The sequence below is a fragment of the Paralichthys olivaceus genome, chromosome 11, assembly GCF_024713975.1.
Source record: "Paralichthys olivaceus isolate ysfri-2021 chromosome 11, ASM2471397v2, whole genome shotgun sequence".
NCBI lineage: Eukaryota > Metazoa > Chordata > Actinopteri > Pleuronectiformes > Paralichthyidae > Paralichthys > Paralichthys olivaceus.
In genome coordinates, this window is record NC_091103.1 from 9800655 (window position 1) to 9823221 (window position 22567).

The 22567-nt window shown below is 42.1% G+C and overlaps 1 protein-coding gene and 1 long non-coding RNA gene across 2 annotated transcripts; one reads left to right on the plus strand and one right to left on the minus strand.

Moving 5' to 3' along the window:
* Positions 1-2034: 2034 nt before the first annotated feature.
* Positions 2035-7003, minus strand: LOC138412022 (uncharacterized). Its single transcript, XR_011244535.1, has 3 exons — positions 4373-7003; positions 3880-4119; positions 2035-2150 (listed from the first exon to the last, which is right to left on the minus strand). It is a non-coding gene; the product is annotated as an uncharacterized lncRNA (long non-coding RNA).
* Positions 7004-9291: 2288 nt separating this feature from the next.
* On the plus strand, positions 9292-22521 carry bace2 (beta-secretase 2). The gene is made up of 9 exons (XM_020095226.2): positions 9292-9860; positions 13780-13868; positions 14155-14371; positions 17117-17248; positions 17793-17927; positions 18506-18607; positions 19017-19166; positions 19279-19447; positions 20220-22521. The coding sequence occupies exons 1-9, from the start codon at positions 9564-9566 to the stop codon at positions 20459-20461; spliced, it is 1533 nt and encodes a 510-aa protein (XP_019950785.2). The 5' UTR covers positions 9292-9563; the 3' UTR covers positions 20462-22521.
* The last annotated feature ends 46 nt before the right edge of the window (positions 22522-22567 follow it).

The window sequence follows — 22567 nt, forward strand, 5'->3', positions numbered from 1 at the left end:
AGCATCACACAATGTGAGAGTGGTATCAATGCTCTCATCTAACATTCGGCCGAAAAGTGAACATAACTACTCAACTAAATGCCATGACGCTGCTGTATGAAGCCGCGCATCTTCCGGTCTTGCGATAACAATCAAAGCCTTGTAACCATTTCAAAATAAAAAGCACTCCAGCATTTCTGATGAATGAATCTATTCTTTTGTTTAAATTAAGCCTTTATTGTGAAGTATTTGCAGGAGGGGAAGATGCATAGCATTATGAATATACATAATAAATATGACCCTCCTAAGTGTTTTTTGGGAAAATATCAGGATGGTAGATCTCGGCTTACATTTGTAGTTAATAATCTTTAACTTGTTTTTCTAGTTTACATCCTAACTTAAATAACTGAATGTACTGTATGTGACATGATTTCAGAGATAGGACAGACCCACATACCGTGAATACTGTATTTTAACCTGTAAGACTTCTGCAGAGTGGACAACAGCACATGCACATGCACTACAGCAATCTGTTTTCCCAACTCCCCCTCAATTCATGACACCAACACCCCAGCCGGCTACAGCAACCCCAGCCAGTTTCCCATTGGTTAGCCCCAAGGCACAGAGGAGCATATCTGTAGCCAACCTTGACGTGCTAAACTAGGACGCTGAAGGGGACAGAAATGGGAGGAGAGAGGAGAGGAGGCAGGGGAGCGGGTGAAAGGAGGAGAGAGGGTGGAGAGGAAGGGGGGGGGGGCGTAATGAAAGGCTGCTGGAGGAGTGGCAGAAATAAGGAGGTGAGGACGGAGAGCTGAGAGGGTGATGGAAAAGAGGGGAGTGAAGGAAGGGAGTGAAGGTGGAGAGAGTAAGTGAAGGCAGAGAGAGAGAAAAGGGTGGTGTTTTTGGTGATTTGTACTCTGGCTGCATATGCGCCTGGTCTCCATCTCCTCCATTCTCTGCTTGAAAACTGGAAAAATCAATACACCCACAGTCTAGTGTATCCCCACATGAACTGGATCATTAAAAATATATAATGAAACAACCCACTATCATTTTTCATCACTATTACCATCATCGCATATATCTGAGCGGGCACGGATATCAGTATATCACCAACATGGCTGTAACAATGTAATAACCCAATCAATAGCCTTCTAATTATTTCAGTGGCTCAGTTAATCGTCCAGTTAAAGCGGTCTCTCAGCCTTGACTCTTGGAGTGGCACGCAGAGACAGGCTGCTTGTTAACAAATGCACACAGCAGAACTGAAGCAGGGCTGTTGCAATAAGAATATCTGACTTCTCAGCTTCACAACTCAATCCAACTCAGGGTCGCAGTGTTGCCTAGTAACGATGGCACACTACTGACCTTATCTATGTGGTCATAAAAATGTATGAAGAAGCCCCCTCCTTCCTCGCCGATCACCTCCCAGCATCCTCCCCGCCTGCCTTCGTTCAGTCCTCCACTACCACCCTCACAGCCCTTATCTCCCCCTCTCTGACTAGCATCCACCCAGGGGGCATGCACCCTCACTGCTCTCCTACCCCTGCCAGGGAAGCACTGCAGTGGGTTTTATCTGCCCAGGAGCTCCCCTCTCTTTTATTATGGAAGGGGAGGGGGCTGGGAAACATGTACACACTTGAACCTTTTGCAGAAACACAATGCACATTTGTGCACTGCACACGCACACAGAGCACAACAGATACAGCACTGGTGGGCGGGTAGTGGGAGGCTGGAGGGATGCAGATTGCATGCTATGAAACTGATAGATAGCTGTAAGAACAGAGGGACACAGTCAAGCGCAAAGGAGACTCAATACCACACCGCAAGGTGAGTCGGTGCACCAGCCTTTGTTAGAATATTACTTCTGAGTGGAATTTCTGCTCTGCCTGTTGGGGGGGGGGGGAAACGTAGCAGAGTGTGAGAAAATGTGCTGGTTTGACTGAGAAAACAATAGAAATACAATACGCTTACCTCTGCAATGACTTTCACAAATATGTTTTTTGTGAAAGTCATTTGCTTGTGAGGAATGAGATGTATCTGATCTCTACTCACCTCCCAACAGTCCGGTTCAGCTTGTCTAATGGGCTATCACCTTGGAGACGCCCATCCCAACTCCAGGTGTTGCACCCAGTATAAACTCTGGGAGTCACCGGGGGACTGTGCACATCCTGTAGACACACACACACACACACACACACACACACACACACACACACACACGCACGCGCACGCACGCACGCACACGCACGCACGCACACACACACACACACACACACACACACGCACGCACACACACACACACACACATAACAGCCAGGTTATTGTGCTCAGAATCTGACAGAAAATTCGATGCAAACATTTTCCAACAGATTTGAAAAACAGAGTCAGGAAGTTCAGCTTTGTGTGTAGACAAATTGTTATCAAATTATCCAGCAAGATGTCACTGGTAATTGTTATTCAAGAAAGTTGAACTGAGGGCAAATAAACATGGCTGTAAAAAAAAAAAGGAGCAAAGCTACAACATCATCTTTCCTTTCACTCAAGGATATTTGACATGCATCACATCCTTGTGTTTTACACAGGTAAAACAGGTAAAACAGGTAATTCAATATAATAAAAATGCAAACACAGGGAAGCCTCCCTTTGTCTCTTCCAATGGGATTTAAGATACAATCACCCCAGGCCCCAAAAAAAACAACGGTTGTTTTTACAGTTGGCCTCAGGAGACTCCAGCGACTCTAACAGCTATCTTTACAACAGCCAGGAGCACTAATGATCCAAACGACATCACTGGCTATAATAAAGACCACAGAGGTTTAATACATGTGTCTCTCCACCAGTCAGTCGGAACTGATAAAGACTCTTGGTTCAGAGGTAAAACAACTTCAAGTATTTTCAACAAAGCCAAGTTACTCTCACTTGGACGTCAAAATTTCCATACCAGAGCAAACATCTTCTGTAAAGCTGTTTTAGACATGAACTCTCAGAAAATGTCTCGACCTTATTCAACATTTTATGGACTTTGCCTTTCACATATGAAGAACACAGCAGGAGATTGTCCGGGTCAGACTCATTCATGTGGAAAACGTCTGAAACATCCAGGAATAGGAATAGAAATATTTGTACATATATTTGGTCTTTTTTCAGTTTTGTGAGTGCTGTGTGTTATAGAGATGCCCACTCGCTCACTTGGAGTTTTGGGAAAATTTCCTCAGCAACTGACTCATACATTTGCGTTCTAACTTACATCCCCATTGGAAGATTTCAGGAAAATGTCCAGAGTTCATTGCATGTCTGAAAGCAGCTTGAGTCTGTTGTTACAATTATAGTCCAGAGAAACAACACTTCAATGGAAGGTCTCACTTGCATTATGTAAAATATCCAGACAGATTCAGATACATTTTCCTGACTTAAAAAAACAGCACAATTCTTATAATTATAAAAAAACACTTCATTAAACTGATCCCAGTACAGTTGCTCCCTAACGACGTTGACAAACAGCATCTCAATAACGAGGAGACCACATCCCGCTGCCACTCTCCTGCAACATCTGCTCTGCAGCGCCCAGCGCGTCAGGTGGGATCTCTGGTGTCTGAACAAACACACAAGGCATATGTGTGTGTGTGTAAGTGTTACAGTAACTAGAGAGACTTTTGAGGGCATGAGTACTAGGTGCCTTGAGGCGAGAGCAGAACGGGTGGCAGGGTTCCTGACTCCCACCGAAGCCTGTTTAGATGCTAGCCTCTGTGACTCATCTACGTGTCACTAATGCTTTCCCTATGAATGAACAAACAGACACAGATACGCTGCAGTGAGCCAACGCTACCACCACGGGGGGAGTAGAAAAAGTGTGAATCGCCTGTGAGACTAGCATGAGCCATCCTTAGTCATACTCACCGCCTGTCTCGGTGGCGAGAGTTGCCACAGTCGCAAGTAATTGATCTGAAGGAAAAGCAAAGTAAACCAGCTGCCTTTGGTGAGGCTGGAAATGCACACTGTGGTACCGGTGAGCGAGCAGTGATGTACCCATGCACCTGTTGTCTGGCTCGTCCCCCCTCATCCTATCCAGCCTCTCCTCAGCTGGGCAGCTCTTCTGCAGCAGCAGAATATGTACACCTTGTTAGGAGGCTGACAGATCTGGCAAAGGGAGAGACAGGGAAGTAGCTTGTTATGGAGAGCAGGCAAACTATGTGTCAGTTCCTGCTAAGCTGAGAGAAAAGTGACAAGGAATAACCAAGAGATCTTTAAAATACAAAACATCTGATAAATACATTTATAAATCAATAATCAGAGTATCAATTTAAATAAAACTGATCAAAAAGTTATCTGACGCCAGCCTCTTTCCTAATAAAACAGTCTGGTATATGACCTGAGGACATTGACCACATACCCAGTCTGAAATCTCCCATGTGCCGCTCATTCAGCTCCGTCATGCCTGCACTGTAATTACACTGCCTCTGATATCACAGGGAAATATAGCAGATCTCAGATCAGCATTGTAGACTTTAAGGTTCAGTGTGTGAGATTTATGTGAAAGGGTTCTATTGGCAGAAACTGAATATAAAAAAAAATCCTAGTGAAGTTTTCACGAGTGTGTTTTTTCTAAATTGTACTAATTGTTTTATTTACCTGAGAATTGGCCTTTATATTTAAATACTTTATATTCACATCAGGAGCAGGTCCTCTCTACAGAGGCCGCCATGTTTTTTATGGTAGTGCAGACCGGACAAACTAAACACCTGAGTTTTGATGACAACTGAAGGATGCCACAGGTTCTCTCGCATGTTTGGAAGGGGAGGGTAAGGTGAGGAATATTTAGCTGCAACATGCAACTTCACCACTAGATGTCACTAAAGTCTACACACTGAACCTTTAAGTGATTGGTCTGTCCGTGAGGCTGCCTATCAAAGCCCTGTGTGTCAGTGAACGGCAATATCGCTGATTCAAGACTGCATCGCACACTGTGTATTTCTATGGTCAATCTGCATGGTGCTTGACTGGGTTTTATTTTCTAAGTAATATAGCTTTTATTAAATGTGAAGCTGTATTGTAACAAGTAAAATATACATTCTGGGATTCAATGAGAATCTTTCTTTCAAAAATACTTTTCATGTTCTCAGGTTCTTGAATCTTGATTAAAATGTATACCTGTATTCCTTCAGCACATGCAACCCAAAATTTCTGTGAGAAATTGAGTGACTGAGTTGGGTTTGTGAGCAAGTCATTGATCAGCTGAGAGTCACATGACTGACTGGAGCAGAGTTCTGGGAGTTTCCCTCAGGCCTGTAATCTTCCAAAATGAACTGGCACAGACCGTGTATTGAACTCCATTCGTGCCTTTCTTTTTCAAAAAAGCACACAGCAATGATTTTGATTTGATGTGTGAATATGACTTTTCTGTCATCTCTTGTCTACTAAGTGAAGAAAACATCTTAAGTAAAAAAGTTAAATAGACAAAAGTGCTCCAAGTATATATAACTTAACCATACGCAGAAACACATTGAAAACATAATACAACTAAAAAGAAGAAACAGGCTGTAAGTAACACAGATGACAACAAGATGTTCCAGGGGACACTAGAAAAGAATGAACCAGGTTCATCATGTTTGCGTGTTTCCTTGAAAACACATCTTTGTCATCTGTGCTGATTACTGAGTATTTGTCGATTTAATTGTGTTGTAAGTATCTGCAGCACAGGTATTGTCAAAATGATGAGGATGTTTTTGTTAGGGTTGCACCTTTTTTTGTTTGCTCTTTATTTTCTAAATCCAGGTTCTCTGCTGCTGTCAGTGCTGGTTGGTTCCTGTTCCCACCTGCGTGTGGCTGACTGGCCGTGGATTCCTGATTCCTTCTCTCTAATCTCCCTAATTAACGCCGCTACCTCCTGCTGTACATAAGCACTGGTTCATTCATCCACACCCTGACAGATTATAACATGAAGCGTCTGTCAGTGGTCCGCTGCAACACTTGGGGGTCTTGACCAAAAAGTTGAAAACACTCAAAAACAACATTTTCACATTGAATGGAATACTTCTCTCAGTTTTGACCTTTGACCCAGAAGTCCAACTTGTTAATCTCATGACAGGATGTCAGGCATGAATTGCTCAGAGGGCTTAGACCCCTTTGACTCCTGCGGGCAGATCTAGATTGAAAACATATTTATTAGTTCGGAATTACAGTAAACCAAAATTGCATATGATACTATGTCATCAAATTGAAATAATTAGCTGAATATACTTTCTACATACTTACACATGCAGTTCTGACTCTATATATTACACATATTTCTGCACATATGATGTGACCTTTGAAAGGACTACTCACACAGTCTATTTCGAAGTGCATCAAGCAATAATTATAAAGAAAATAAACAGATTAATTAATACTGGAGATCACCATGAGTTGCAGCCTTAGTTAGCATCAATTTGTCACCTTGTTAGTTGGACATAAAATTATCCAAAAGTTATTAATACATGAAGTGACATGTGTAAAACTTTCAAAATTAGATATCATTGTGCAGAGTTTGAGTTTGATGTGTGAGTGTTGTCAAGGTGAAGGAGGAGCGGGTACATATGAGATCATGTGGAGCGCTCGCCTCCTTCCCTCTCATCAGCTGTAATGATTAGGGTCTTGAGGATTAAGTACCAATGTCCCAGTAAAGGAGCTTTGCACTGCCAAATGTAGGACCACTGGCTCTGCTAAGCCGCCTGAATTGCTCACACACAGATGATGCTACAGTCTCCTCAGATTGGATTAAAGGCACAGGAGTGGTGCAGAGCGCCTTGCTGTGGCTTGAAGAGGAACAGCAAGAAGGACCCTGACCACGACAGCCCATTATTAAAAATGTAAACGTCACAAATGCTACAAAGTGAAAGAGAATCATGCAAGGGCAGTTGGGACCTCAGATATAATTCTTGGACAAATCATTTTGGTCCAACTTCAGTTAACAATTATCCATTATTAAAACTGGTAATAACCACTGAGTAAAACTGTGACTGACTTAACTTCTAAGAGTGTTTGACTTGCATCATCATTACTATTTGCTTAACAAAATAATCTTCCTGGGTTAATGTATTTTACTATATTTAAAACATATATGAAGCTGTTTTGTACCAAAATTAATAATCAATAATCAACTTTTTAATGAAAACTTCACAGACCTCTATTTCCTGGATTTGCAATTATTTTTATTGGTGCCAATAATGAGGTAATGAGCCAGAAAAAAAAGTTGATAACCCTGTAGCCCAGAGGAATATAACACACATGATCTATCGCCGGATCCACTGAATTTTATGCATAGCAACAGACGAGTAAACAATGAATTCCTGCTTCCCCCCTGTTTTTATACTCTCAGGCCATGGAAGTATTTCAATGTCCCATGCAGGGGAGGAGAAGAAACGGGAATTGTGTTTAAATGGGTCATTCACAAGACCCAGTGCATGACAAGCAATGCACCAGAAAGATGAATTTTTGTGGTCACAGTCTGTCTCCGCATTATTCAGGTTATTGTAGCTATAGTTGATTAACTTCAATGGGCGAGTTGGAGAAAGGGAGAGGGGGTGAACATGTGACAGTGTAGCCGTGGACTCATGAGGAAGTCAAAGCGAGACAGTGGCCGGCTCTGTGTGCAACAGGCAGCATGGAGAAGGCCTGTGACATTGATCTTGCCTTAGTACTGGAATCGTCTTCCTCTTTCTCTGAACTGTCAAAGCAGCAAATGAAACTGTCCCGCCTCTGGGTTTCTATCTTGATAAATTCGATGTAGTGTCTGTTTTTTCATATATGTAAACACAAGAGCTTGCACCCCAGCCACTGGTGCTTGGGTACAGAATGAAAAAGAGAAGCATTTTCTGAGGTGATGCATGTGATTATATACGTCAATGCAGACTGGCATTATTTCCGGATGACTTAAATCTTATTTAACTTTCTGACCTTGAGGTGTTGACCGCGTTTTATGTGATGTAATGTGAATAATGGGGCCTTGAAAAATACTTACACACTAAATTTTTAATAATGCTTCAACTCAGTTTGCTATAAATACAATGGGAGAGAAAAGGCTCCTATAGATATTAATTCGTAATATAACTCCTAAACTGTATATGTCACCATGACATATTATATGCAGAGCAGTGTAGAGAGTTATGAAATATCAATATGGTTTTAACTCTACACAGTAGTTAATATAAATACTGTAGAATGGATGTTTAAGTCAAACAAATAACAATAACAGGGGAGGAAACTTATCTAAAAAACAAATCCACAATATGACATATAAATTAGGATGGTGACATTAAAGCTGATATATCTCTACAGTGCAGTCGACGTATGAACAGAAAACGTGCAGCAGTTTTTTAAAATACTGATAAAGTCATTTTAATCAATTTTCTTTAACTTTAACATGTGGCATCAGGAAGTCTCTCACATTAAGGCTGAGGAAATTTCCTTGACCAAAGGCAATGAGGACACAGATTAACTCAACATATCCATGGTTAACAAAACTAATTTTGTGGTCATCCACATCCATGGTTGACAGTTAGTTTTGGTTAGAATGAAAAAAACAAGCACAGGGCAGTTTCAGATCAGTGGTGGATCTTGGATTTTTCTAAATCAAGGGCCACAAAGGGGCCACAATTTGCTCAGAGGGGCCAATCATGGGTCCAACATCCATGGACAATCCCTGATTCAGTAAGGTGCACATACATTAAAAACAAGGGACGGAAATAACTACTTTTTGCAAATCATCATATTTAGTGTTACTAAACAATTCGTTTTTTTTAAAGACTACTGACAGAACAGGGCCAATCAGATTTCAGCCCCGCCCCTGGATCTGCCATGTGAACCAAATGAAAAGTTTTTTGAAAAGCTTGTATTTTCATTTATATGTAAAATAACTACATACATTACATGCACAATTGTGTAAATGATTATAATATGGTTGTATTTATACAGCGCTTGTGTGTGTATATATACAGTATATCATTCATGGTCAGGACGCTTCCTCATAGGTATGAAATAGTAAAATATTTTAAATATATAAATATATGTATGATATAAATGTGTACTTATATTTATATGTATACATTATTTTATCATTATATATTTTTTATGTATTTATCTATTTATATTATACTACTTATATTATAATATATTTACAGAATGCTACTTCTATTATAATATAAATATGACAACAAATGAAGTAACTTTTTGTTAAAGAAATATGTCTAATCAAATCAAATATTTTCTTGACGTTGCATGTGATTCATAATTATTAAATATATTTACGTCCTTTACTTTGAAGGGGCTGACCGGACGTCAGTGGTGTTGGGGGTGAGGGAGGAGTGGACGGAGGCAGTCAGGAGTTGTCGCTGTGGTCCTCAGTGTGGAGACATGTCCATGTGTTTAATGTGTCTTACTGGTTCTTCTTCACGGTGAGGACGCAGCGCTTCTTCCCTGATGGCGGTCCCCGCAGCGCAGCCGCTTCCATGATGGTGAAGCTGAAAACTTAGCGGAGGAAACTTTGTGAACTCGGAGCTGGAGTCTTCTGTCCCTGCACTCAACACAAGACGAGACGAAGACAAACCATGGCTGACACCACTTCAGTGTCGCTGTGGGCTTTAACTTTCAGCTTTTACTTCGGCGTGTCCACTTGTCTCCTGTCCATACCTCTGAAGATTTACCCGGGGAGGATCGACGTGTCCCCGGCTGTGGATGTGTCTGCTGTCCAGCGGGTGGTGTTAGCAGCCGCTGATGGGACCGGCCTGTCTCTGGCCTCCGATCCCACTGGAACTGTCAACTTTCTGGACATGGCTCACAACTTACAGGGGGACTCTGGAAGAGGTTACTACATAGAAATGTCCATTGGCACCCCCGGTCAGAAGGTGATTGTAAACCCCACTGTCACTGTTTGTTTCTACTGATCAGACATTTTAATATTTAATTGTTCAGAACTGACTTAAATGCACCCTCTCCTCTGTGTGTGTGTGTGTGTGTGTGTGTGTGTGTGTGTGTGTGTGTGTGTGTGTGTGTCTGAACACCATGTGATCCACTGAAGGACTGGGAGAGTGGGCTGGCTGTGTTTGTTTTACTCCAGGGCCTTAGTTACCTATCTGTCTATAATTGTTAAATGTTTTCTACATACTAACCGATTGTTTCAACATCCCCCCTCCCCAACAGCAGAAGAACGATTTGGCTGCGTGGGAAAGATTTTCCTGGCGTATATCAACCATCACTATTCATATTGAAATGAAATATCTTATTCCCAGGCCATAAGACTCCAGCTGTGGGGTGCTGCAGCTGGCTGGAGCCTGCACAGCCTGTGGTCTGTAGGTAGATTGAACGCCGGCTCACATGCACTCACATGACGCAGCCTGAGGACCACTGTTTCTTACCAGGCAGCTGATGGGGATTATGAGGCTCCCAGGGAGCAAAGAGCAAACCAAGAATTGTACAAAACAACTCAAGCCCCTGGTGCAGGGGGCACATTTTCTGCTCTTTTCCCCCTCGTTGCACAGAAACATGCCTGTGCAGTCATTTCCTGGCATTGTTTCATACTGCTCGTTACTGAAGGCGCCTAACAAGTTCATATTAATGATTAAGGAGGACTAAATGGTCCCGGAAGAGTTGAAAGGGGGAATGTCCCGTCATGATTAAACATTCATGATGCTGTAGGGTGTTGTAGGTTTAAGGCTGTGCCCTGCCACTGTGCTGGAAGTGAATGTGTGTGAAATGACGCTTAAGCCAAAGGTGAATTATCCCTTTTCTGTCTCATTGACATGTTGTTCCCGGGTCCCTTGAAACATATCAGAGCTTTTCAGACTCTTGGGTGGCACCGCTCGCTTTCTCATGCTCTGGGACGCTTATCAGTGCTGCCGGACATGTCACTTCCCTGTGTCCAGCTCCGAGAGAATAACCCTGCAGCGCTTGCCAGATCCCAGTTCGACTTTACCACCAGTCCAGAGTTGTCCTGTGAGGTTGCTTAGCCTCTGCTGCTCTCAGGGCACACTGCAACCTGGGAAATTCCCCAGACTTAATGTTTTTTCAGAATATAATTATTCCAACCGATATTTTGTCGCGGTGGACTTTCCTCAGCACTCGGTCATCAGACTGTGGTTCATATTTAGCCATCAGCTATGAGCAGGCAGATGAATGAAAAGAGATTATGATATTATCATCTGACTCTTGTCCTAATCCTCAAACAACTCCCCTACAGTTTATAGTAGGAACAGTTCTTCAAATCAGCAGTCATACCTCCTGAATTTAGTTTTTTCGATTTGCCCAGAGGGTCTGAAAACTCAGGGTTATTATGCCATAGACCTGATCACTCAATCATGATTGGCCCAAAGTAGTCACGTGACACAGCAGTTGCACGACAACAATGAAATGACAGAGGACATTGCTGCTCCCCAAAGTGAAGCCAAAGCGTCTTAATCACCACCTGGTGGCTGGCAGCAGAATAGAACACTCTATATATCCAGTCTCCTCCATATTAGTAGATGGGACATTGGCCAAACTATATAGTCAAAGTACATGTCAAAGAATTATTTACCTTTATTTATTGATGGCTATCAAAACGTGAAGAGAACTTCAACAAGTAACATAAAACATTGTTTCCGAAACAAACACAGCATGTCGTCAGACTCAACAGTCCTTAAATAACAAGTTCTAATGAAACATTGCTCTTCTAATATCCCAGCCTTAACATTGTGTGAGTGTTTCAAATGACACTTAACTCTGTCCGTCATTACAGTGAAATGTTCCTATCAGCCTTTCATGCCAAGAGAGCTCAGTCCACTTTGGTTCAGATTGGTTCATGCAGTGCCAAAATGTCGTGTAGCTCAATACTATTAAGTCATACTCCCTGTGTTATTCTATCTAAATGATTATGTGATTACAGGGCCGTGGTGTTAAATGAGGCGCTATTCAAATCAGCCACTAATTGCCACATCTGTTGGCGTGTGGCACAGCCAGGCTGAGGTGTCGGTCGGAGAGCCTCACATCTGCTAATTGGTACAAACAGGTAGCAGATGCACATTGCCGCCATGGAGCCGCTGCCAATTAGACAGTGAACGCTCAACTGCCGGCTGCCGCAGCAGCAGGGGGAGGGAGATTTGCCCGAGGCTCGGGAGCCGAGCTGAAGGAGGATAGTGTGACTAGAACAGATAGGCGGTGTGGGGATAAGAATTGCCCCCGCTCCCCCCTCCTCCACCACAAGGTTCCGGTGTTTTCCGATCTGCCGCCTGTTTGGCTGGTTCAGGTCTTGTGTGGCTGGACCGGTGCCATGTGCCAGAGGGGTTTTAGATGGCACAGTCACAGCCGATGGGACCAGGGCCAGTCCAATGAGGAGGAAGTGTTAAGCCCATCTCCTCCAGGCAGGCCACCGGTGACTTCCCGTACCCAACTGAACAGATCGATAACACATGGTTGATGATCACAGAATTGCTTCATACTGACTTTATGCACACCTAAGCATGAACGTGGGAGTTATGGAGTTATGATAATTTTGGTTTCTGCAATGTTACGACGAGCAGACTTGAAAGACATGATTTAAAGCTTAAGGAAGTGGATTCTTTTTATGTTTGGAATGACTTGTTTACCTCCTTTTACACAGATAACAAAACCTACTTCCTGATGTTCTGGTTTGTCAAAAACAAAGGCAGCCTCAGAGAAATTATGACAGACTGATTTCTGTGAAGCACACAGCATTTTTCATAAACTGGTGTCCGGTGACGTGACTTGTAGTTGACATTGAGATTTAGGATGGGGAGTTAGGTTTAGGACTCTGTGACATCTTGGTGAGGAACGCCGGCTCGTGAGTGTCAGTGTGGCCACTGCTCAGTTGCAGAGGTGACAGGAATCTGATGGCTAATTAGTTCCTACTCGTCGACTCGATGCCTGAAGGACGAAATTATCTCAACTGTTGTTACCCGGTCCCCACTGTGCACATGACACATAACAGAATGGCTGGATTGGTCGCACACTTGTGTCAGTAGCTACAGGCCAACATGTTTGACTCATAGATCACACATTAGAGAGTAATTATATCAGAGGTGCAAAGTCTTTTTTGATGAACAACAAAAAGGTTTGATTCTAGTTTTTAATCTGCAGAAAATAAGTTATTTTAACACCTGATCCAAGCTCAGCTTTTGCGCTTCAGTTTTGACTGAAAATGGCACAATAATTTAAAGATTTAATAACAGTTCTGTCTAAAAACCACAGCCAGTTAGCCAATCATCTGTTTTTTCTTTCACTTGTAATGGATCATGATGCTTCATCTCCTTTTGCTGTGCAATAAAGCTTTATTACCTGACCCGATATTTGCTACAACAAAACAAATATATAGAGGCTGTTATTTATATTTGACAATGTAATCATTCAAACAGACATATAAGCTACTTGTGTACTTGGAACCACATACAACACTGCTACATTGTGGTTCTTAAATGACAGGTCTGATATGGATCTTTCACATATTCAGATTGTTCTCAGTGTTTCCAGATGATTTTTTATTTCATTTTACGTTGGCATGTTTTCCTTTAAAGCCCTGTAGGAAGGAATTTTCTTGTGTCTCTCGTCTCTTCCTCTTCCTCTGCTCTCTTTTCCTCCTCCTCTAATTTTTAGCACAGCAAAACCTTTATATTTCTATTTTATTTTATGTTGTTGTTTTTAAAGCTCAGAGTCTTTTCACTATATCCCACTGCTGAGTTCTTTTTTCCACACAGAGACTCAGAAGCCCTGTAGGTCAGGGCGGGGTTGTCACAGATAAGTGTGTTAAAGCAAACTTCTCTTTTTGTTTTACAGCTCAACATCCTGGTGGATACAGGCAGCAGCAACTTTGCCGTGGCCGCGGCTCCACACCCTTTCATAACACACTACTTCAACACTGCACTGTGAGTGGCTGCAGCTCTTTGTTTAATTAGATACACAAACTCTTTGAAATGTGACACCACTACTGAGTTTTAGTTTGTTCCTCGACAGTATTGTTGATCTTTCACAGGAAGTAACTCATATCCCCACTATTTCTGTTGTCATAAATGAATAATCACAAAGGCTTTGTGTTTTTTAAGTGGTGAATCTGCACCATCAGAGTTTTCCCCTGGATGACATTTATTCATGTTCTTTAAACGACCTCCCAAAGGCCTTTGTAACCATTCACACTGCCTCCTCTGTGTTCAGCTCCAGTACCTACGAGTCAGTCGGTCGGATGGTTGCTGTCAGGTACACTCAGGGCAACTGGGAAGGTGAACTGGGCATTGACCGGGTCTCCATCCCCAAAGGGCCAAACGGGACCATCATCTTTAACATTGCCGCCATCCTGTCATCTGAGGGCTTCTTCCTTCCTGGGATCAACTGGCAGGGCATCTTGGGGCTGGCCTATCCCATGCTGGCACGGGTGAGATAGATCGATTGTTCAATTAGAAGAAAAGGTTCAATTTCTCTCTCACTCATTTTTTGTTAAAGGCTGCAGCACTAAATAATAATTGGGCCAATTTAATACTGGAGGTCAGTCAGGGCCGATTTATTCTACCAAGTGAGTCGGAGCTTCCCCAATCTCGAATATCAAACATGTTTAATCGGCTCGAAACCCACAATAGCCATTGAGAGCAAACTGAATGTTGCATAATTTTACAGCTAGGACTAAAAATAACAATACAGATCCAACTTTTAAGCCAATTCCACCTTCTCCGACATGATTTCATTCGACATCCTTTTTCTTTTTTAGTTTTTGACTGCATAACAGAACACACACCTCCTCTAAGTTTGATTTTCCTCTGATGTCACGTTCAATTATCCAAGTTTTCCATTAAAAAAAACTGAAGAAGACTCCCAGAAGTTTCCGTGAGATCTCAAGTTTCTGGAATAGACACTGTGAAATTGTTTCCAGCAAACGGCAAGTGTGTGGTCTTACGTTCTGGCCAAATCATCTGGTGCTAGTTCAGACGATTATAGAATGAGAAATGAGTTCTGTCATGATGTCTGTGGTCTGCCATGTTTTTAAAATCAGTCAAGAATTGAAAATCCTCTAGTGTGCACCAGGATTCAGTAAGAAGCAGACTCAAACAAAAACATGAACTGCATTTAAAATACAAAAGAACAGCCTGTATAGATGTCTATAGCTGACAGACAAAATTTATTTGGCCCATGACTAACCAGGTCGATTAAAAAATAGTGACTAAGTGACTGTGGTTGTCCACCATGATCAAATTTGTCCTGCCACAGTTTTTATAATGAACCAATTTTTTTTTACATTTCTCATTATAACACGAGAGACCTCTAACTCCTGCGTGCTACTGAATGCTAGCACTGTTCCGTAATATTTTTACCATCCACACAGACAGTCAGACCTCAGAGTTTAACAGTTTTCCTGTAACTGGAATCTGGTTGCTGTTAGAGTGACCCTTGTGCACGTGCACTTGCACCCTTGTTTCGACCATAGATTGAATTCTGTGGGAAACACTGTAGTCAATTTAGAAACAACTCTTTCCCCCTCATTTTCAGCCTGTGTATGAAACTATATTTCATAGCTGCAGCATCCTTGTCTATTAAGCATCTTTGTAGCCCGGGCATGTCAGGACTCGTATACTTTACGGTTGAATGTAAATAGCGTGTAATCGTCACGCATCCACACAGCGATTCTATACGCAGTGCTTTTCTATCACACCATTCATATACTGTTGGCACACCCGTCAGCTCTCCACTTCCTGAGCCTCAGCTGCCCAGATGTTTAGTTAGTTGCAGGAATTGCATAAAAAGTATAATATACTACTATTAAATCAATTGAATAATGTGGACATGTATTAAATATACTTTGAATCAGTCTTATCACTTGGTCCTGTTAGCTTTTTTTTTCAGTTTTTTGCTGCACAGAACTAGACTTGCAACTTGTTTGTACAAAGCATCAAGCTTCTAATTGCAGGAAAATGAAAAAGGAGAGTGTAGGAAACACTATTTTTTTCATAATATAAGGTTTTATCTCATTGAGCAGTGCTGACCCACATTTCTTTTACTGCTCTGAATAATCGTCCCAACCCAGATCTAATCTGAGTGTAGTCACTGACATTTCACATGACAACAAAAGGTTTTCAGCAGTCGAGAGCGTGATGCTTTTGAGTCATGATTTATTTTTTAGATAACGTTTTCAGTTTAATTTACTTTCCGAGCTCTAATATTCGTTTGTATCTTCCGTAATCAATTTCCATTTTCAGGAGAAATAGAAGAACAGTCTTTGTACGTGTGAAATGCGACAACGCCACAAAACCTAGGCTTTCCAGCGTCAGCTTTCTTTAACATGATAATTTAGTGCTGTTGGGACATGGATGACGTCAGTGTAAACTGGTACAATACGTTCTTTGATTCTTCGCCGACTGTGGCAACCTTTGGGATCAAATGCCAGTGATGGAGGAGCCGATACACTCACACTGACAACTTTGTGCTGCTGGTGCGCCCAGTGTTCAGGTTAATCTCGCCTCAGGGCTGTTTGTCATTCAGGACATGATAACACAACACTGACATAAAAACCTGTAGAAAACTGCAGCAGTGAACATCCTTGAGTCATGGGCTCACTCTCTCTTACCCTACCTGCCCTACATCAGTATGTATTGTAATTAATATGGAGAAAATGCAGTTTTAGTCAATGTTTTTATTTATTTCTCACATTTCTGATGCAACATTATTGACAAATACTAATTTTTAAAATAAATACGATGAGAACAGTTCGGATGCCTGCCAGCATTTAACTTTGTTCAGTCCCACAGGTAGTTTTTTAACATGGGGATTCTTCTCCAGAGGTCTGCAAATTTAACTTTTAGCAAAATGTATTAAGATGTTTCAAAATATCAGTCCTGTTTCCAGCTTGTGTATTTTTTCTTCCTCTTCTTCTTTACTATTATATAAGACTGGACTGAACTCTTTCAGTTGAGCTCTACTTTTTCTCAAAATTCACTTTTAGTATTTCCATCCTTCCTTTTCAAGATATTTGTATTGTAAAATTGGCAAAATAAACTTGTGTTGCAAATGTGGACAAAGTGAGGTAATGCGAAAGATCACACAAAACAGCTTAAAATGGAAATGCTCAGAGCCCAAAGCTCAAATCGATTAACATGAATTTAATGGTCTAACGTTTTCCTCTCTCGATCAGCCCGACTCATCCGTGGAGCCCTTCTTCAACTCTGTGGTGCAGCAGCTGGGAATTCCTGACATCTTTTCCCTGCAGATGTGCGGTGCTGGACTGTCAGCCAGCAGCACGGAGGACCTGCCGGGCGGCAGTCTTGTGAGTGGTCAGGAGAGGCTGCCTCGGGTGGAGTTGGATCGAATGACTGTATCAAATAAGCTCTGGTTGTACAGTTTGCTCAAAGGCAAAGTGGATTTTTGAGCTAAACAGAATCACTTTTTATATTTCACATGGTGCGCGTGGAGTTATTTAACGTGCGGTATCATTTATGTAAAGCACTTCTCTTCTCAGACTGATAAACAGATGAATTAGACAGAGCAGATTGATGCATTTTAGAAAACATCAGAGCTACTATCTTCTTCGTCAGTGGGTTTTGTAGATTGGAGGCAAAGTCAGAGTGTAGATAATTAAGCTAAGATAGCATCCCACTGAGAGCAGGTCTGTCACTGTTCTACAACAGCCTCGGTGCCACACTGACCTGCTGATACAGACAGATGGATACAATGGCAGGTGGTATGTGTTTATATATTCAGCCAAGATGTGGATGTTAACCCTTTGCCAGAGTGAGCTCTCGTTGGATATTCACTGTGTTGGTCACAGCTCACCCACAGATAAGTGAAGAATTATTTCTGTTCCTCCTCAGATCATGGGAGGGGCTGAACCATCTCTGTACCAAGGGTCAGTGTGGTACACCCCCATCATAGAGGAGTGGTACTACCAAGTGGAGGTCTTGAAGCTGGAGGTTGGTGACCAGAATCTGGACCTGGACTGCAGAGAGGTGAATTTCAAATGCTTGTGTTTCTTATTTCTAACTCTAGCCATTCAGAAAATACCCCTTTTAAACCAAATTAGAGGATTTACTTCCTGTTGCCAGTAGAGGCGTTTGACTCAATTTTTTTCCCCTCATGTTCAACATAACTGGAAACCAAGGGATTCTCTCGCCTCTCTGTCTCGCCAAATTAGCGCATCCACTCGGGTGTAACATTTCCATCAATGCCAATCGGAGACGATTGAAACCTGTTTCTACTGCAGAGTCATTCGACATCTGGCCGTGACTTCCAACTGTATCCATTCCCATTGCAAACAAAGACAGACGTTGGTGGGTTTTTTGACCAGTTGTGCTTAAGTTTGATGCAGAGAAGCAACATATTCATATCTGATGAGCTGATTTCATAAAGGTTAACGCAAAGATATGAAACAGATCAGCAGCACTGCAAGGGAACGTCACCCAGTTTGTCATTTCGTTGAAGAACTTCCTCTCTCACATCCCTTTTGTTTGTTCAAGGTCTTCCATAGGAGCCTGTTGAGCTGAGTAAACCCCGACTGCGCTTCACTCTCTCTCTCCCTCTCTTTCAGTATAACATGGATAAAGCTATAGTTGACAGCGGGACGACGCTGCTGCGACTTCCTGTCAACGTCTTCAATGCTGTGGTAGAAGCCATCATACACAGCTCTCTGGTAAGCCGCCATCTCTCCACAGACAATGATGAAACATGTTGTCAAAGCAAAGAGTTGCAGGGGAAGAGAGCGCACGCTCACTGTTTTCAAGGACATGGTCGCTTTGAGAGGAGGGATCAGGAGTTTTACTGTGTGTCTGTCTCTGCATATGCTTTTGTTTCTTGTTTTTCTACTTCACTCATATTTCACCTTTCACAGTTGCACACAAACAGTACTCAAGGTTAATTTGAACTTAGAAACAGAATTTTCAATTAATGTATCAACATCCTTGCAGTAAAAATAAAATCTTTGCGAGAAAATAGAAGCAAAACATATTTTGGAGCTGTACTGACCTTCTGTCTCTTGTCTTTTGCCTTCCTGTCTCCCTCTGTTTGTTCGTCTTCGTGTCCCTCGATTCTCTGTGGTTCAGATCCAGGATTTTTCTTCAGGGTTCTGGGATGGCACCAAGCTTGCATGCTGGATGAAGGGGGAGACTCCCTGGAGATTCTTCCCCAAGCTGTCCATCTATCTGAGAGCCACAAACACCAGCCAGTCCTTCCGTATCACCATTCTGCCTCAGGTACCTGGATGAAACATAAACACAGACACAGTCATCCTTTCTCCAGAGCTTCTCTGTCAATTTTAGAGACAAAATCACCGGTCGTTATTCCTCCCTGTTCATTTTTTCTTAGCTTTACATCCAACCGGTCATCGATGTGGACGGAACACTGGACTGCTTCCGTTTCGGACTGTCCTCTTCAACTAATGGCCTTGTGATCGGCGCCACTGTTATGGAAGGCTTCTTTGTGGTGTTCGACCGGGCCCAGCAGAGACTGGGCTTTGCACTCAGCAACTGTGCAGGTATGGGTTCATATATGATCATTACAGAGACTCAGAAACTATGTAAAGCACATATATCATATCACATATACGATTTTTAGATCGACGATTCAAAAAAAGTATATCACTTTAAAACTTTGTTAGCACAAGTCTACAAAGCTCAACGTGAATTATCATTGAAAAAGTTAACTGTGTAAAGCACTGTTAAATAATAACTAGAGTCTGATGAATATTGAATCTATTACCCAGCGATACTTCTCTTATGTTCTGTGTAAATATGAGCATAGGCACGGCTCCTCCCTCTTTAAGTACAAAGATCACTTTTGTTTCTGTATTAAGTAAAACCGGCTTGGAACAGATGTAGGGAGCCAATGAGCCAAACTGCCTGGTAGAATCAAGACAGAGAAAACTGAACTAGCTGCCCTGTAACAAAACGAATAACCTCAAATTAAGTTAACAATCATGCTCACCAGCTACCAGTCTGAGACGATGGTTGTTTCAGGAAGCGGACACCAGTAAATCGATACCCTAGCCTGATAGTAGCACAGATGACTTTATATAACTGTAATAAGCCTGTCTTTCTATTTTCTCTTTAATATAATTACTGATACTTTTGTAAAAAAAAAATTAAGAATTAATTTATTTCAGCTTTTTATTGGGGTTGAATAAATAATGATTTTTAGAGCTACTTTTGTAAAGGTCATGACGTTCGTTATTTCCTGCAGTGATCATTTTATGATTTGTGAAGCGAGTTTCGAAACACTTTAATGTCTGTCCTTGTATTTCTCTGCAGTAAACGGTGGCGTGGCCCTGTCAGAGATCGCCGGACCCTTTTCAGCAGCCAACGTGGCGGCGGACTGCTCCAGCGGTGCACTGAAGGAGCCGCTCCTGTGGGTCATCTCCTACGCCCTCATGGCGGTATGCGGTGTGGTCCTCATCGTCCTGCTGCTGCTGCTTTTGCTTCCCTGCCGACGTAGGGACCACTTCGGGGAGATAACGGACGAGTCGTCACTGGTCCGCCACCGCATCAAGTGACTGAGAGGAAACGGACGGGCGAGCAGGATGAACGGGCAGGGAGCCGGTGAGCAGAGCACGTGCACGGTGGCGGAGAAGGGGGTGAGGCTCGGCCTGCGTGGAACTGTGACGCTCGGCTCTGAACCACTGACCGACTCTGGACTGCACTCATCAGCTTGGCCTGCAGAGGTCGACAGAGACACATCGACTGCCTCTTAAAGGGAAAATTCACCCTAAAAACTGTTTTTGATGTGTTTCCTGTTCTTTCTTATTCTCATTTCATTCCATGTCATATACATGATACTGTGACATCCAGCATAGGAGAAGAACAGGTTAAAAGTTGATTGTGCAGTGTAGCCACCGGACAGTTAATCTGGTATGATTTGCTCTTTCACAGCTGGAAAGACTTTTGCTTTCTCCACTACACACACTGAAACTGGGGCGTGGTTCGAGAGCACTCTGCCAAATTCATGCTTGGCCTTAAATGGAAGATAATCTGGGAGATGTAGGAAATCACTAACACCAACAGAAAGGTGAACAAAACTATGAAACACTTTATAGCCGTTTTCAGACATGATCTCCGGAGAATCCCCGTACAATTGGGTCCGGACATTCCCTGGACTTTGCCTTTAACAGATGAAAAACAACAACGTGTTGACAACATGGCAGGAATCTCTGCAGAGATCATGTGAGGGAAGGGGCAGCAGACTGAGGCAGGATGTAAAGTATTTTGTTGAGAGCATATCGACACTGGAGTCGACTCTAATCACCAGAAGCTCTCGACATCTTCAGCTTTTTCATCCTGAGATATATTTGTATTCTTTTTGGGTTTTTTCCATTTTTGCATGTTAGAAACGTCAACATGACCACTCGCTCTCCGTGAATCCTGCGGAGGATCAACTGTCATCAAGCCATTCAGTATTCTCCCTAGTTTTTACTCGGGTTGGCTGGAGAAAGTCTGGAGCCTCTCACCCGGTTTTGCGTTATCACATACAGCCCCTGAATGTCTGGAGATTATCTGGAATTCGGCGCAAGTCTGAAAGCAGCTGATGACATATAACAGCATAAGAACATGTAAGGACAGAGTTTCTTCCTCATAGATAAAGACAGGACTGTAGGTGGGCAGAACATAAAGCACATGATCAACCACCACTGGTGCCTCTGTGAACAAGTGAAATGTTACTTGTGTCATTTCCAGGCCAAACTGTGCGTTACTCATTTCAAAGCACATATGACCAACAGATCTTTCTTTTACTTTGTTTAAAGATCTAATGGTAGCTCTGATTGGTTTCTTGTACCTTCTTTTATACTGGAGTTTATCTGAGTCAAAGTAAAGTCTGTGTCTACTGACGTTATGGGGAAACGCTGCTCAATGAGTCACTGTTCATACGAAGAAAACTACACAGGTGCCTGTTGTGCCTTAAAGTCTTAGTTTGATGCTGATACAGCATCATGAACCATTTGAGACTCGTTCTGCTGAATTGCACTTTGTTTTTCTTAAGTTAAACAAAAGTGTATGATAAAGTTAAAGATCAATATTTCTGGATCTGTTATGCAATTTGTTGTATTAATGTAATTTTACTAATTCTGCCGACATACAAGTTTATATGTAAATTTCTTTGAATGTGATTGTATTATTATTACTCAAATAAGTATTTTCTTTGTAGACACTAGATGATCGAGGATGCATATTTATACTTCACATTTTATACAAATCAAACACAACATGAGAAGCCAAAAGATTTTTGCAACTAGAGACACATGCACCACGTGTGATCCTGTGGACGGCAGTAAACTGATATGCAATAAAAAGTTATTAAACAGAATTTTATCGTTGACACTAGAGACACTTTTGTATGTAGAAGTCAGTGAAACAGTATGTGAAACATGGTGAGACCACACACTGCTGCACAATCAATCTGAATCCAGTGCCTGCTCCAGTGTCGACCAAAAGTTCAGACTGCTCAAATTGAAGGTACACTTGAATCTTTGAATGTTGAATTATTTATGTTTTTTGTTTCCGTGCCAAAATTGTTCTCGTGCTGTAAATAATAATTAAAGAAAACCTGACCAAATCAAAACATTTCTGTCTCGTTAAATGTTTCTCAGGATCAAACCATCTTACGA

Excerpts from the sequence above, each read along its gene's own strand:
- bace2 (XM_020095226.2), top strand. The coding sequence starts at position 9,564 with ATGGCTGACACCACTTCAGTGTCGCTGTGGGCTTTAACTTTCAGCTTT. Across the intron at positions 13,869-14,154 it reads CACTACTTCAACACTGCACT|CTCCAGTACCTACGAGTCAG; the intron begins GTGAGTGGCTGC and ends CTCTGTGTTCAG. Across the intron at positions 14,372-17,116 it reads CCTATCCCATGCTGGCACGG|CCCGACTCATCCGTGGAGCC; the intron begins GTGAGATAGATC and ends TCTCTCGATCAG.